The 18,501-nt window shown below is 35.6% G+C and overlaps 1 protein-coding gene across 3 annotated transcripts in view; it reads right to left on the reverse strand.

Annotated features, from left to right (window-relative positions):
- Positions 1-1,927: 1,927 nt before the first annotated feature.
- The window catches only part of LOC121408502 (P2X purinoceptor 4-like), a 74,161-nt gene continuing 57,587 nt past the window's right edge, over positions 1,928-18,501 (reverse strand). Inside the window, exons 10-12 of one of the 3 annotated variants that reach the window (XM_041599982.1) lie at positions 9,723-9,839; positions 7,329-7,450; positions 1,928-2,016 (exon numbers count right to left, since the gene is read on the reverse strand). In XM_041599982.1, the coding sequence (XP_041455916.1) occupies positions 7,382-7,450; positions 9,723-9,839 (186 nt within the window). In that variant the 3' untranslated portion in view covers positions 1,928-2,016; positions 7,329-7,381. Of the gene's footprint in view, positions 2,017-7,324; positions 7,451-7,582; positions 7,799-9,722; positions 9,840-18,501 lie in introns of all 3 variants that reach the window. The other 2 variants (XM_041599983.1, XM_041599984.1) reach the window with 2 other exon arrangements.

The following is an 18,501-nucleotide window of genomic DNA, read 5'->3' on the forward strand; positions in this document are numbered from 1 at the left end:
GTACAATAACACCCATGCGCTAGATTTGGTAATTAATAGATTTGCTTTTAATGTGCCTGATAAAATACCTTGAAATAAAGGCTCCATATTTATCCGTCAGTTTGTTTATGTCTTTAAAAACGTGTGCAGCTAATTGTTCCAACTACCTCGAAATTTCAAATGCTTTCTAACGTCTTTTATGAACCATATCTAGAGATTTAAGTAAACCTACGACATATTAGACGTTTATATTCATAGGTGATAAAACAATCGAAATTCATTACAATACTGATCTTTGACATTTTAAAATGGCAGGAACAACGAAATCTCCACTAATAGATTATAAGCGGTGGATAATGCTCTTGTCATTGATAAAGTAACATTAACAACGTAACATTATATCTGTCTTTAACAACAATGTCTATTAGCATAACACACACTCACATTGATTTGAAAAAAATAGCAGCCGACTCTATGTCTGATGAAAAGTATTGGTACACCTTCAAAACATCATAAACAAGTAAAGAAATCTATTTTCTTGAACATAACGCTATAAAGTTTGCTCTACACGTGAGTGGATTGAAACACGATGAATATACATGCAAATTGTTTCTTGGTTCAAATATACAAGAAAGACTATTGTAACATTTACTTTCATCTTCATATTTACACACTGAAACGTGGAATATAATGTGCAATCTCCCTTCTGATTTGTAAAGTTCATCAAATAATAGGAGTAACGAAATTAGCTAGAGGGTGTACTTATAGAATAAAAAGTGAATGAGACATATCAACTTCTGAAATTCTTGAACGTCATACAACCTTCTCTAAAAGGAGAGGAATTTATTGAAGGCTAATCTATTATTCAACATCTAAGTGAAACGTCTAGGAGATACGGGGGTTCAATTTCTAGTACCTTTTAAAATTATTTTATTAATCGATGACACCATAACTACTTTGTTCTAACATAATAAGAGTTATCAGCAACATATACTTAAGTGCTTATTGCGATATGATATTGATGTATATATATACATGTACATTTTTCCGAAGAAAGTCATATCGTGTGTAATCAAATACAATATTCCTCCATCTTGATCAGATCGTGAAGTATAAAGGTCAAGACGAAATCACCTGATAGTTTTCAAAGGTCTCCTGTGATGAGAAGAAAAGACGACACTCCATCACGTGATGGTAACAGTGAACCAATCACAATGCGAATTTCGTCCATTCTCTCTTTCTCCCCACGTGAAACGCGTGTCCATTTCACAGAAACATTACCCCTCTCTTCGTTCCCCGTTTGTGTCATCGCTAAGGGAAACGTTTTCGAATGGGAATGAGCTTGAATCAATCTGCAACTTCCAGTATTTACAGGCTACAAAAAATAGCAGGATTCTCTTAATAAGATTCTGGTTCAAAATGAAGGCTTCGGTGATGCGGCAGCAGACAAACACGCAAAGATCTACTACTTTGATTTTTACGCTCGGGGGACAATTTGACGTGCGGATCCAGCCACATACGTGATTGTCATCTCAAATTTCTCCAATGGCAGTTCAAATACGACATAATGGTTAAGATACACTTACGATAATAACTATGCTCCTCGTTAGGCAAAATTCATTAAGGATCATGATTCAATGAACGATCAGTAAAATTAGCGAGATAATCTCGCTTTTCCTCACAAGTAAAGAATCTCGTGATAAAACGCTCTCTGAAGACGAATGGAACAATAAATATACATACATGTCAGGCAAAAGTCCTTTGGTTTTCTCTAGGTTTCTCTCGAATGTTTTATGTCATTTTTGGTCACTTTGTTGCTTTAGTTTGATAGAAAATAGTTCGAAGGCTTTGATGCGTGGGCGTGTCATCACAAACTGGTGGGTTTATTGGTTTCGTTGGTGGTAGGGAGGATGATTTCATCGCGAAGGGAGTGGTTGCTACCCCTCCTAATCCCGAAGGCGGGTCTTGGTGGTTGTTGTTAAGCTGTGAGATGGGGAGGGATGTCACAAGGGCTTGCTCACACAATGCAGCTACCTCCTGTGATGGATGGGGATCGGACGAATGGCACCAGGGAGGGTCAGAAAAGGAAATATGATAGTCGAGGAGATTGGTAAAGAGAAAGAAGGGGAGGGGAAGAGGTTGGCGGAGAGAGATGGGGAGTGGGAGAGAAAGACAGAGAGAGAAATAGAGAGGGAGCGCAGAGAGAAGATTTACAGACATATGCAGAAAGGAGGGGGAGGAGAGAGGAAGGGGGAGGAGAGTCGGAGGAGGAAGGGGGGGGGGGGGGGTTGTAATAGCGTCATAAAAAAGGGAATGGATTGAAAGAAAGGAGAGGTAAAATGGTTATTAAAAAAATCCATGAAGGCCATAGAGAGAGAGAGAGGGAGATGGAGAGCAGATGAAAAAGGTTATTTGGATCGCTATAAAAGACAAAGTTTTTTTTAAATAATATCCTTACGAACATGTACAGAACGATTCATCATTTATTTTTCAAATGGACGGTCAAACTTTATAGTTAATATATTCATCAATCAGAGTATATTCTTGTTCAAATCAATATTTTTACAAGTAAGTCATACAAAATAATGAATCTGTAATTATTACTTTGGAATACTAATATGCATAATGGCGTATGGGCAGAATTGTTATGTGTTTATCTTCCGTAAAACAGATAAACATTCATTGACAAAAGTGACATTTAACAGCGAGTCTGCATAAAGCTCAAACAAGTTAGAGGGTGTCAATTACATTGTGATAAACACCCATTGGAACACGTCAGCTTCCAGGAAGGTCTTTACAGCTTTGGGTAAATCAAAACAATTTAAGATCTTCTCGTAAAAAGCAGACGATTGCAGACATACAGCACACAAACATTTAGACAAAAGCAACAATATGAGGATGCGTGAGTTTGGATTGAGCTAATATGCACTTCTAAGAAATGAAAATAGTGTGTGAAGTCATAAACAAGCATTGGCAAAAGAGCAATAATCAGAAAAACTAAATCTACATATAATTTTGTATCACACGACATTTCCTCTAACAACATATTTACGAATCCCTCCTCTTACCGAATATATACGTAGGTTTCGAATGTCAGTATACTCATTACTGGGCTAATGTTTTTTTTTATCAAGAACTTCTTTATGTTATGATTATATTTGCTTTGAGTTTTCAAATCGAATTCCCAACGTTTTGTGAATTTCAAACAAATTATTTCAATAGTATACCCTACTAATATAACTGACTGCAGGTGAGAAAAGGACACCAATTTTATTTGCCTTGTGACCAGTACGTGTAAACAAACTCTAAACCCCCATTAAAAAGCCTGAACTGTGAACCCTCAATATTGTTCTGGAATAATTAAGAATATGCCGCGAGAGGAAAAGTCATGTAACCATTTAGGAGGCGGATTGCTAGGTTTTTCGTTCAATATACGTTGAACTCAAAATTTCCTTTGGACTATTAAAGTAACACCCATAGCATTTTTCTCTGAAACCGGCTTCTTTGCGATTGTTATCTAGACCCACACTAAAAGAAGGGATGGGATGCCATTTTTATTTTAAACATAATAATTGCATATCATATTAAGAAGAATATAATGATCAGAAAATATTTCAAACTTTGAAAAGTAGGTAACTCCTATTACTGATACGAAATGATTGTGATGTATTTAAGTCAAAAATCCTGAAATACAATCTGGAAATTAATTCAAATTTATCGAACTGCTCTAAGAATATAACGCAGTCGAGGAATGTGGAACTTTTGGTATTTGAACCTTTGCACATGAGATATTGACAAAGGCAGAAAACAATAGATATGTGGATGGATTATAAAATGAAAGAATAGAAAACAAATGGATTTAGAATAAGCCAAGATAAATAGAGGATGATTGAACCACAGTTGGAACTCTTGAGACTTTCTTCATATCTATATCGTACCCGTTTCCATGACAACCCGATAAAGGAATTTAAATTGATATATGAAACGTATAGCCTAGTTATGACAGGAATTATGGAAAGGTTGTGTAAATTGTAGTATGATATGCAACCTATAAATTTATATCTATATAGGTTTCTGCCCCATTGAGTTGTTTACACGTCATGGAATAAACCGACTTACTTTTGCACTCCTGTCTAAAATAATAGATGTTCATTAAATCATAATACTATTAATATTACAATGAAACAATTCCAAATGCCAACTTCCATGACATCTATGTAATGTTGATATATTATGTTCAATATAAACAATGTAGTGAGCGAAGGATAGCTAAATAGATTGCCGGTAACACAGAGCTTCAGATGCCAAAAAATGGGTGTGTTGAGGAGAGGTGGGGGGGGGGGGGGTGGTGATCCCATGGTCTTCTTTTATGATTGCGCCAATGATGATGAATTTCGCTTGGTAATATAATCAGTATAAAGGTAATTTCCTAACAAATCCAACAATTGGAAAAAAAAAATGTTACGGGTGTGCGATTATATGAAAATGTGAGCACCCCTTGTACAATGGCATTTATGCCTTGATACTGTCTGCTCTTATTTATTCCTCAGCTCAGACGAGAATGTTAAATTGTCAATATTCCTCCAATAATTCATCTAAAATGAGTTCCTCCAGGGCAGATATATAAACTGTCCCGAAATAATACGTTTTATCAAATTCCTCTCCCTGTTTCTGACGATCTGTAGATTTTCATACGAAAACCCCAAATCAGCCTAATAAGATTTGAATAAATTGCCTAAAGCAGTGGTTGCCGTTTCGACGTTACATGCAAAATGTTTCCATGGAAACAATAAAATGCTTGGCATGGGGGGGGGGGTAGAAGTACATGAAAATATAATTTGGCTGGCAAGAGGAATATCTTGGCATGGACGGAATTTAGCTGATGCACTTGTGATTTAGGGGATCACTGCTAAATGGCATTACTGCATCGGATATAAACATAGCTGATTGCTCTAAAGAAAGCTACCTCTACGATGAAAAATTAAAGATCTACTGCATCATTTCAATGTGTATTGTAAACACCTGTATTACAGCCGAGTAGGCCCTTTCACATTGATTTCAAAATTGTTTATAAAATGCAGGCAATATAATGGAAGCTTTCACCTTTACTCGAATCAATGATTAAATATTAGACTTCCCCCTTTTCTGTGCCCAGTACTTTACATCTCTACATTAATTTGTACTCGTGCATTCCTTGAAGGTCGACTTGTTAACAGCATACTGACAACAATTAGCGAGTGCGCTCTACAAAATGGCGGTCATAGAAACTCGGTCTCGCTGAGGCGAAAACCGTCGCACTTTAACCGGTAATTTCTGCTAACTGATTGCGTGTTTAGCCTATCAATTTCAAAAGCGCATTCCAAAATGATTGCTCTATCGCTTGCAAGAGGAAATTGTCCTCTTTAACAAATTGGTCGCGTATCTGCTTAGGTGATGTGGATGTGGTAGAGTGCTCATTTAGATGCATTTTGATAAAATTAATGGATTCTCCGGGGAGCCTTTTCAGCCACTTTTATCACTTTTCACCATTATGATCTTTAAAATATGTGGAAGGTCTAGGAAGAACAGATAAATTACTGATGGCTTTTATGATAGACTTGAATTGTGCAATATAGGCTGAAGATGACGGTAAATCATGACGGTATGAAATAACTGATTAATTTGTGTACAAGATAAGTTGAATATAAATAGGATGTACGGTAGGCCTATACATGACAAACAATATATAGAAAGAAGTAATTTACGTCCCATGATTATATAAAGCATTTTGCAGAGCAAGACTTTAAAATCACAAAACGAAAGGAAACTAAGAAAAAGCAAGTTATTACATTTAGCACATGAACAGAAACGATAGGGTTATTTTGGATACAAAGAGGAAATATTTTTGTGTTTAATTTACGCATGTCTTTACGAATAAAAATCAATCGTCTATCAATAAAATCTATCATGGAGCTTTTTAAATGACAATTATATTTTTTCTCATTTCAAATTAAACCATCGAAAATACAATTATGCATTTTATTTGGCCTTCCAAAAAGTAATGCATAACTTAAACATTTTATAAACTTTATTTTTTCAACTCTGACCAGAAACCAATCAAAATGTTCTTTCATAATAATACAATCCATCACAAACATTTTGTTACGGGGCTCAGGAATGGATGACTACAGCATTATTTTATGATTTCCTCTTTTCACCAAAACTTCGTATGAAATAAGTCCCGACCATTTTCATCCACGACCCCTTTGAAATAGGTCACATGACACGAACATGACGACATCACATACATATACAGATAAGACTAACACAAAATAACTATATACAGTGCAATGTAACATTAGCAATTGCAAGAAAGAAGCAAACCAGAGGTTGTGTCATGTCAGTCATGTAGACCATTGGAAATATTTTCAGATGTTTCGTTCTTTTTTTTTAATTTACAAACAAATTTTACTGGAGAAAAAAATGATAAAAGTGACAACCAAAGAACAGTGAAATATTCCTATAAAATATTTGTGCGTGTTCAGGCTAATATTGTACTTTCTTGACATCTGAAAAACAATAATCCAATACTCTATACGACGCTAAATGAAATGTAGCAACCAAAAGAGCGAGATGTAGTCTAAACGAAGCTGCAACAATACCGACAACACCAAAGCATTAATATTTGATGAACATTTACAGGTGCATGGATGTGAAGAATCAAACCTCGAAGATAAAATCTATAAATTATATCAGAACAGATTTAAAATTCAGAAAAATAAAAAAAAAGTAATGAGGTAATGTAATGCGCATGCGCAGATGGTCGTAGAGGAGGTGCTAGTGCGAATATATCATACCCGTCAACTCAAACCATTTTTCACGTGGATCGTTAAAACTACCCCTTTATTCGTTTCTTTTTAGTTTTGTTACCGGTGATTCAGAAATGATAGATGCGTTTGTGGAAAAATAAAAACGATCTGTAATACAGGTTTGGGTTGAGAGGTACGATTATCAAAGTGTCAAAATGAATAAATGCATCTGTGCATGTGCAATGTGGTATTCTACGGGAAAAATGCAACTTTTAGACGACTGTGCGTAAAATGAAATATAAAATGCTTGGATGGAATGGAATGATGGAAAAAAGTTTCTCTTCTAAGAAGCTGGTGAATTTCCTACACCATTTATTCTACGGCAACATGATGACTAATGAGAGAGCGGTGGATGGAGAGGTCTCCGCAACTGTGCAATGAAGATGGTGAAGCAGAATGGTGATCCACAAACCACGAAACATTTTTGCAAAATAGCAGGATTTCCGCTTTTGGAAAGAAAATCAGGTGTTGCCCGATGAGCTTTATTTTTTTTGTACCTACATTACGTTGAGAGATTCGAATGCCATTCCGATGTGGTGTGCGTGAGAACCAAGCTACCTGCTAGCCAATCGTGAGGTCGGTGTGGGACCTTTCACGTCCCCCGTCCGCTTGCAAGGAACAAGCTACGGTGGCGTGGAAAAAAAAGGCGGCATGCAAAGCAGTGAAATAAAGACAAAAAGTCGTCTAAAAATTCATTTCAGATCATTCTTGGGATGATGACAAAACATGAAAAGGATGATAACAAAAATATTTACACGAATTTATGTCGTGATTGTGAGATGGTTTATGATGATTATTGCCGACTATTGTGAAGTGCGATGGAACGAGCCTGCTTGATTTCATCCATGGAAGATGTAGTAGTGTTGGGTTTCGCATCTAGCACTAGTCCCACATGTGCAACACTGTGTTGTGTTTTTGATGTAATGACCGTGATTTTAGTCGTCCATCAAGAACAATAGTTCAACAAAGGCCTACATAAACACAAAGACAGTTGAATATAAGGAATTATGTAGAATGAGAAACAACCAGCTAAACATTTTCTTTTTCTCCAAATACTAGAACAGGTTTAGAATAAATAGAAAATTTGATCATGTGGTCGAAAACCATCCTGTCGTCGTCGCCATTACCGTAGTGCGCAGAGACTATTCAGAAATGAAGTTGTTGTTATTATAGGTATTTGGTAAAGGTTATGTACAAATATGTATATGATATTATATGAGAGATGAGATTAATACATTTGAATACCATAATTATATACATACTACATAAACCAGACTACACTCTGTTTCTCAATTCATTTTCGTCACATTAATTAGCGTCAATTATATCAATAATATGGCGCCTTAATAAAAGAACACGACAGTAATAACAATGAGTCAGGTCATTTTCTCTCAAAGCATAATCCTTAAAAAATCAACCGTCTTATTTCAATCTAAAACATCGTATAGCATGCATAATCTGAAATTTGATGGTGTAAGTTTTCACCACCTCCCCCCTTAATTAACATCAAGCGGAAATTCTAATGCAGTAGGGAATCGTTTCCCTTTGTGAGCAGCCGATTAAAACAGTTCTAAAACTAAGATGAAACATGTGTATGTGTGCTTGTATTTGTCCTCAAAAACCCTGAAACAGACCACAAAATAGGATGAAAAACTCTAATTTAGACACAAGTAGCAATTTATTAGCCTGATTTCGAGAACCGTCTGTAAGACGCATTCAGCTTATGTCCAGTTTTCTCAAATTCAAAAAGTCTGTTGGCTCTGTTGACTGCCTTCTGTTGTGTGTGTGTCTCCTATGCACACACTATTATTAGCTGCACATTCAGTATACGTTGTACACACTGTATGTAGGTCATGCTGGGTTCATCCAGAGTTTATGTGTTGTAATGTACAGAATTATACACATAATCATTAAACCAACCAATTATTTTCAAACTGGTTTAAAATAGTTCCTGTAGATATGATACACTTTTGAGATGGTATTTTACACCATAATCGTAATGTTAAGCCCCTTTTCAAGAACTAAACTTAGAAAAAAATGAGAATTTTTAAAATCAGAAAAAAGGTGAATTGATCCCTTTAAACTAAAAACTTATCTATCAATTTGGCGATTTTTATAGCCAATCATTAAATGGATAAACCATATCAAATAAGTTCCAGTAGTAATAATCAAAAGGGAAAGTAGCAAAAACATTATTATAACTTACTGAGTTCTGAGCTAAAACTTAAAGACGTATACTACTTAATGAGTGCAACGAAGTAATCCTTCTGATTTTCTCCCATCCACTTACATGGCAACGGTTATCACGACAAAAAAACGTTTACTACGAAAAGTTACGGCTGTAGGCCTATGAAATATCACCAAGTTACTTTGAACGCATGCCTGGGCAGATTAAATATAACCAGGCTGTCAAATAATGATACCTATTTAGAAATAAGAAATTCTTGTCATCATGTTGTTCATGACACGATTAAATGGATATATTTACGTTAAGGTAGTCATTGACAAAATTACATAATACACACTACATAATGTATTAGCCGAAATATCAAAATCATAATTTCCAAAATTAAAAACCAAGTACACTCTGGTATTTTATTTGATATATAATAAAGCAACCGTTCGTTAAAGAGTTGTCATTCTTTTTTTAAACGAGACTTTTTTACGAATAATTGGTAGGTTTACACGTCAAGCAACCTGAAACACATATACTTTTTTATGAGAGTGAATTAAATTGTTCAATTATGTTTCGATAGGGTAGAAATTGAACAATTTGGGACGGGAAGAGGTGGGGGAGGGAAAACAAATAGTGGAAGAGACTGAAAAAAAAGATAAAGGGAGATAGAGAGATGATGGGCAGGGGGGGGGGGGAGGTGCAAGGGGTTTAAGTCTTACCTCATATGTCTTCTGCGCTCCGTTCTCATTATTTGCTACGTTCTGAAATTTTGCTTCTTTGTAGTATTTCCTCTTTTTAAGAAGATATAGTACAACGACATCACACATGACAGTAGCCTGCAAAAAAAAATAGAACAGGAGATTTCATTAAATCAATCACGTCAAACCGAGATTGCCTTCAAATAACAAAAGTGAAACGATAATTCCCTCATTCATTGTTGGGAATTCTTAAAATGTAAAATTGCAAGCATATGCGTTTACCAGCTGGCATTATTAATGTGTGTCATGGTGGAAGTTATTAATCTATGCAGGGAATAAATAATAGAAGGATGATGACGGTGTTATATTATTTCATAAAAAAATGTTGGCTAATTCATGAAATAAAACTTCGATACTCTTATATCATTATCCAAGTCATATCAAATTGATCTATGGGAAATGACAATCACAGAAACTAGTATGAGTTCGACTTTAATTTAGAAAACGAGAAATCAAAAGGAGTATGATGACGAGATTAGCTCATCTCAAAGATTTGAATCAATGAAAATTCAGATCTGTAAAAATGTAAATTCATCACACACACGACCTCTCTTCAATAATAAACACATTAAACAAAACACACATACAACAAACACACGCACATCTGCCAATACACACTTTCAACATCACAATTTATCAAAGCGCTCATATAGTGACTAAATTATTGGTAGTCAAATGGGTGCAACTGATATGCCTAGAAATACAGTACTTATACATGTACCCTTACTGCTCATATACATGTGCTACAAAATCAAGAAAACCACTTAAATGCTTCCTTATAAAACAGGTAAGTCTTCAATAATGATTTAAAAATAGGAACAGTCTAGGCCTTTCTTATTGTAGGGAAGTTGATTTCAAATCTTAGCTGCTCTAGTTTCAAAAGCATCTGATTGACTCGGATCTGAATTGTCAGAAAATATCAAATACTATTTGTTCATGAAGAGTTCCCCATGAGATTGATAGGAAAAAACATTAAAAAAATACGTCTGCCTGGTCTGATTACCTAGTAGTATGTTATCATTCTACCACTGACCTATTTTTTGCTGTAAATTACAAGAATAATTATGATAAGGGCAGCAGCTGAAACATTTCCCAAGTGACTTCACTGTGGTTAATTCTCGACGCAGACCTGCTATCCACGCACACCAAGATTCCCGGGCTTTAATTAACATGAAGGAATATTATTATCATAAGGACCTGAAAAAATGGTGACAACCCGGACCTCTTTTATTACAAATTGAATAAGATTTAGATCAATAGTGGATAATAATACAAGTGAATATCTCAACTAACTATTACAATTCATATGACGTAAGAGATATTATTTGTAGATAATGTGGCAACAGTCTCATCGAGGAAACAGGCTCTATCTAGCTTTTACATTATTCGCGATTACACACCATTGGTCTGTTTGGACTACGTTTCGTTGGTGAGACTGTAACTGGCTTGTCACAGATTACCACAAAATGAAGTCATAACACTGATATTATCAGCGATTACAAGATGAATATAATCATAATTATACAGTCCGAATCGGACCTCGCTGTTCATTGCATCAAGGTACATCTATACATGTGTCGGGGGAGGGGGCACAAAATCATTGTACACTGTTAAAACCCCCCTGATTTTACAGAAAAGGGAGATTTTGCAGAAGGCAATAACAGAACCATTCTGTAAATTTATAAAAAAGGGAACAGGGTGTTTTATTTCAGGAAATTTATAAGGTTCCATACACCAAATACCAATTTTCTGCAAGATTACGCAATCTGGTAAGATTATATATGTTCTCGGGACTCTGCTGGAGGAACTTCTTTTATTTTAAGGATAAACTTTCTAACAGTATATATATTTCATCTTAAAAGAAAACAGCCCTAGTTAAAGAGGTGTTTGTGAGGTTCTATAAATGTTTTTGATATTTTTTTTCCAGCAATTACCTTTCATCCTTGCATTGCTATTCAGGAAGATTTCAAGCAACTTTCTGTGCCCCCTTCATTTTAAAATAAAATTCTGAATTCGACACTGAGGAGGGAGCTGGACAATTTTCATGCTAGTATTGACAAAATGCATTCCATCTATCACTCAAATGCTTATTCAAATACCAAAGCCACATTTATTGCAAAAATAAAGCAAACATGTCTAATTCGTCAGAAATGGGCTAAATTGTCCCCTTTGATAAATACCATTGCCCGTGGATTAATGGCGACTGGCATAATGTTAATTGGGTGTTTAACTCGATAACTCGATTTCGGCCGAAAACTAATAAAGATGTCGTCGTTCTTCTCCCAGTGATTCGGGTAATTACGGGAAAGCTTAATTTGGGCACGGCTCGTAACATTATATGCTATAGATGGGTATCGGAAAGAACATGAAAATGTCACGACAATTATTAAAAAACAGGCGAAGTTTAGCCAGCCGCTCTGTACTGTGTATCCTTCCAGATTTTGTTTTGAACCGCTCATTCACCCCCGACTAGACTAATCGATTTCCTCATTCCGGGAGAGCAATGAAGCCACAGGTGCTATAAATCTGTTTAAGGGACGTTCAGATGTTTTGTGGTAATAGCGAGTTTCGCAATTGCAACAATGAAGCATTCTGCAACATAGTAAATCCATTGAATATGTCCGTCAAATCAGTGGACAGCTTAGAGGTTTTTGTCGAAAATTGGCGAACCGCTACTGCAGATTGTCCTAACTTTCGGAGCTGACGAAAAAAAAATGCAAATATGTCGTTTGTCCATAGTCCAGGACTGCACTGATGTTTCGATGCTTTGATTTTTTGAAGGAGGCTGCTCTGTCATGATTAATTACAATTACATTAACGAACCGACTCCAAACCGATCCAAACTATTGTTATTTCGAATGGCCCGTCTTTGGCGGATTTGTACTCCGTTTCGTTGATATAGAGAAGATTCGTTTGATGCATGATCTTTGAAAACAAAATCACAATAGATACTAAAACCACGATATCCTTTTTAGCCCGTATTCTTAAGTCAGGTTTGACTTAGACCATGGTCTAACTGTGCTAAAATTATGGAAAGCCAAAAGTGCCAAAAATGTTATTAAGTTGTATGTTTGTTATATTAACTGTGCTCTTTCCTGATTCTTCAATGGTGAAGACAATCATATATTTATACTTCCTAGACAATTATGAATGATTTGAGAGCCAAATGAGCTGAAATAATGATATCTTTACTGTTGAATTATGTAACAATTGGCTATCCATACTTAAACCACAACTTTAAACCTGAGTTTAAAGATAAATTCTAGTATTGGTAACGATCTCAAAATGACTTTTTACAGAATCTTATATAATTACCACCTAAGTGTCTGTTTTTATGAATAAAAAATATGTGCCAAAGGATTTTGGAAGAAATTGTGTAATTGCTGAGAAATAAGCAAAATAAGCGCGGATTCGGTCACTTCCGTTGGGTCTTTATTCCAGCAATAATAATACACTGTCCCACGTGTGCCTTTCTGTGTTGGTTATCTTCAGTGTGAACATTTTTCAGCGTGGATTTCAAGATTTTACAAAGTTCATTTTATGTAACTGTACCAGATCTGGATTCTCGATGATATACTGACAATAAAGCCTGGTTTACAGACTTTCTCATGAAATCAGGGTTTACTGCAACTACTGACATTTCTCTTTAAGTTAAACCCGACTTCAGAATATGGGCCTTTGAGTTGAATCACATTTGACATTAAAATCCTATAGATAAGAACATCACTCATGTCCAGACAAACACCTAAAAACACGTCATTATACTGTAAGATATATCCTTTCTGCTTGTATCTTTTACAAATTCGGACGAATTTTGACGGATTTCTAATCCTTAGATGTACCAAATACGTTTTTGTTAGGGTTAAATGTCTGCGGTCAATGGATTGACTGTTATTAGGGTGTTCCATGTAGATACTCGTTAGTACTCTTAACAGGAGGAGTATCGAGTAAAACAAGATTTCCAATATGAGGTCTGGAAGAAAGCCATACCATGTAATATTTGAAATAGACACATAACGTGGAAATATAATGTTGCATACCACAGAGTTTACGAGGTAATTATTAACTGAGCCATGATAGAGTGAATTGCTTCCTTCGCCGGGTTGAGCACTATACACATGATGTAACCATACGAAAGAAAGTAGCTGATAGAGCACTGAAAATAGTTTCAACTTAACAAAAAAAATGGTATCGTATCCGAAAGTCTATACATTTAATAACTTCAGAGTGGAATCAGATAATATTGATATAATCGTGAATATGCATTTTGAAAGCAATAACTTTCAAGTCATGCTCATTCCAGGAGCTTAAATTAAAAAAAAATCCCTACTCTCATGGATTCTTTTTTTTTACCGGAAGATATTCTCTGATATCAAAAGACGTCATGGTTCAATCAAGAGTTGATGAAAGTCGTTATGGGTTTACCGGTCCAGAAATCATATCATTAAGCCTCACTGGAATCGTTCTGCTACTCTGGTAATATATAATTTATATGTAATTGGACGACAAAGAATAGGATTATAAGAAGTAATATATATCATAGAGGATATTGACATGGGATGAAAAACGACTGATATCCCAGGCAGAAATGTATATGCATAGTTTTATTTTTTTAATGGATATGTTAGTAAACGAGCACAGAATACGAATCCAACGAGATTACATGTAAGATCGAGGAGAGGGGGGGGGGGGGGAGGGGGGGGGAGACATGCAAAAAAATAAGAGAGAGTCTGTATATGAGGGACAAACAGGGAATGCGTGTGTGCATGAGGGAGAGGGGGGGGGGGAGAAAAAATGAGTGAGGGAGGGAGAGCGGGAAAGGTGAAATGTGTGGAAAGGAGGCGAAAATAGGAGGGAGTTGTCATAAGTGAATTTAAGGGATGAAATTATAATGGAAGAAGATCTTGAAGTACACTGAGAGAAGACATTAACACAGAGCTGAGATGAGTAAATAGAGATTATTAGAAAAAGATTGCAACAAATTAGATTTAAGCGGCACCAATCAACACATGAAAGGGTTGTAAAGAAATGAATTAGACAAGAATATTGGGAGCGTGGGGAGAGGGAGTATCTGAAAACAGGTAATCTTAGATTTAGGTAAAGGTGTGCCGATGCTCTCATTACGAAACAGGTGCTTCAGATAAGAATAAGATACTTGACTAAAGAAGTACGTGTTTTTTATCTGACGCAGTGCGACGTGATGATTGCTGATTCGAACGTGTTTGGGAACCTAAAATAGAACACTAAAGTCAACTATTTACTCCATGCTTCACTTGGGTAAAAATTCGTGAGTTACATGTGCTGGACTTAGATTAGAATTTTGTTAAATTCCGTTTCACATTAACAGAATAAAAACAAACCAAGCGTGACATATTTAAGGTATCAGACATAATATATGATATAATTATAATTTTTGAGGAAACATTACTGACGCCATACAAAAATGGCCTTAGCAAAATTAAGTACTTCATGAATATAAAACGAGGAGGCTTGTCGAAAAAGGCAACATTCCATTTCCATATCAGAATAAGTGCGTAAAAATAATTCTAACCGTATATTTGTTTTAGTGAACCCCAGCTATTTATATTTTAGTTTTCGATTCTTTAAAGGCGGTTACTGATTACAAGATGGGTTTTGAAAAGTTTCAACCACGAGCATTTTTTTTCACTATTCTAAATTGAATTTCAATTTTAAATTCAAATATTCTCAATATCCGTAATCACGGTAATTTGCGGTGGTAGCGGCTAATTTTGAAGCGATCACTATCCTATCCTAATAAACATGGAATAACTTAGCAAACTGGTTAACCAATCAGATTAATAGAGAAGGAAGATACCCTCGAAGGTACCATTTTAAAAAACAAATCAACAGTTGCCATAGTAACACCAACCACACTTGAAGCTAAAGGAATGAGGGGGCTTAGATAATTTTTCTTTTTCACAAAAGAGAGAAATCGAAACAGATCCAGATGATTGTTTATCTAAGCAAACATCTTCAGTTGTTCGTGGGATGAATAAAATATTTGCAATAGGTTTCCTATTTTTTTAATTTGACCAGCAATCTTAACAAAAATAGGCACACTTTTGAATACAAGGGAGAACATGCGAAAGATAAGATGCAAAAGGAGCGACTGTTTAGAATTTACATCCTTTGTAAAAAAAAGTTTTTCACAAATGATGTGAATGTCTGAATAGTTCTAACCTACACACTTTTAGTTTCTCTAAATATTGTAAGCCTCTCTATTCAGTACTAAATCTCGCTCACATAAACGTTATACGTTAGAAAACTGCATTCGTCTGGAGCTCACTTTTTAAGTAGTCGGCACACCCACAAAATCAAAGAATATTAGGCATTACAACAAAATACATGTCTTTGGAGAAAAAGGAAAGTTGAAAAGGTCATTTCAAAACTATTTGTCGCAAGACGCTGAATTAGTATCGCCGATAACTTGAAGGACCTTCGGACTTTGAATGAACTTTCAAGCTAGAAGTCAACTTGGGAAGTGCTTTGCTATTCATATCACACCGGAGAGAGATGATGGAGGCTGGAGGATCTTTCCTTTCCTCTCATCTCTAGGGGATACTTTGGGTCAGGAGCATTCGGGATGAGTAATTACATTCATAGCAGCTTCTTGAAATTCAATTCAACCCCTGCATGACAACTCTGATTTACACCTAAAAGCCGCCCCTTTCTTCACCTTTTCACTTTTAAGTCACTCTTCGTTACTTTCTCTTTCAAGCTATCTTAAAGTTCAACTCCTTCTCATTTCGTTAACAAACAGGTGGACGCAAGGATTCTAATATCCTATCCTACAACTAAGAGATTATTTGTCCGAACTTGGTAGTGTAAATGAGAGCTCATATTTTTTTTATTACACGAGGTAGTCAGATCCAAAAACATATAGGTCTTCTTTTATTGACTTAGATTGAACTCTTAAGACATTGCATTAATTTACTCCTGCTTCTTCTATATACTGATATTACTAATAATTTGAGTGTCCTTGGACTAGCTTGTGCAAACTTTGGAGTCATGAACAAAAGAAAAACATTCAAACTATTCTTTCAAGCATTACGCTTTTTAAGTCAGATGAACTCCAGTGTTCTTGATGATAATAGCATTTTTTATTTTCCTTGTTAGGTTAATCAAGCTCATTGATATTTATGATAAATATCCTTGTGTTTTAACCAACGTTTACTTTATTGGTTAGTTAGGGGAGATTAGTTAAAAAGTTTTCCCCAGGATATTGCATAAAATATGGAAAATCACTATCTGAGCATAAAAACATGATAAAGTTGACGCAAAAAAGAAATAATGTAATTCCAAGGAGTCATTGCTAAAATTGTGATGCTAAATCTTGAATAGTTGTCTGTTGCTTTGTTTGTTTCCCCCTTCAGTGCAAAAGATGACAGATCATTAGTGATTCATGTCGTGCATGAACCTTTTAAGGTGATGGCTGATTAATAACAGTCGTCTGATGGTATCTCACTGTGCTCATCATGCGATCAACTTACTGCAAACATGTCATTGACTTAGAGGAATTTGTCAAGAAATGAAACCGAAATCTTTCATTCCACAGACTAGAATATCTGCGATTTCTTTCCAAGAGATGAAATAGGAATGATAAAGTGGTGATGCGAGAGCCTGTTCCCCTTCCTACTTCAAACATGTCAAATGTGAACCTTAATGAGAATTCCGGGATCCAGGGGAGCGTTTCATTGAACACTTTCGTCAGTGATTTTCACGGACTAATATCCTCACATCCAATCAGATGCAAGCATTTGCAGTAGCTTATAACATCTGTCAGTGAAAATCGTTGACAAGGAAAAAAATCTCACGAAACGCTCCCCGAGCAAATAAATCCTACAGGGAAGTCTCATTGCGATTCTTTGGTGCATCTTTGCTTTCAAAAAGGGCAGCGGCGATCAGACCTAGGATTAGATGGGTATCTGCCAACCAGATGACCAATTCCATCAAATTTGACAGTCTTAAAAAGTCGAGGATACAATATCTAACATCTTCAGCCCTCTCCCCGAACCGGTTAGGACTCAAGAGGTAATAATAATGGCATCTGCTTGTCGATTCCAATAGAGTACTTGTCCGCGATTTGAGGTGCGCTAAACGATATACGAAATGGAAAGGAAACCGATGAAAAAAAAGATGAAAATATCACCCGGTAGGACAGCTGTAAAAGGAACATTCCCACGAGAGAAGAAGATTGTTTTTTTTCTCAAAGAGCTTGTCGTTTTCTTTATTTGATTAATGGGAAAATAAATGAGAAGATACACCATGGAAGTGTGTTGGATAATAAAAATGATTGCATCGTGTCACGGAAACCTACTATTGAAATTGAAACTATTGCATTTGTTGATAAAAGGAGATGAAGCTGAGGAAGACCAGCCTTTAGAAAATTCAAAGTTATCTTTTAAAATAGTGTATAAATCTATAGATAAAATGCGATACAAACGAAGGATGTCAATTTTTCTTATGAAAAATATGACTAGAAAGACTAGTTCAAAGAGAAAACCCCAAATAACTATAAAGACGAATTTCTTCATGCATTCTATCATTCCTACGATAGCAAAATGTTGTAATCCATCAAATTATGGGAAAACAAGAGAATAGCGTGCATAAAGGTCTTCGAATATACTGTGAACATGATGGAGTCACCTTGGACCATTTAAAATAAAATATGAATTCAAACGAGCCTGAATGGAGGAAATAACAATTTTGACTCGCGATG

This window comes from Lytechinus variegatus, chromosome 2 (assembly GCF_018143015.1).
Source record: "Lytechinus variegatus isolate NC3 chromosome 2, Lvar_3.0, whole genome shotgun sequence".
NCBI lineage: Eukaryota > Metazoa > Echinodermata > Echinoidea > Temnopleuroida > Toxopneustidae > Lytechinus > Lytechinus variegatus.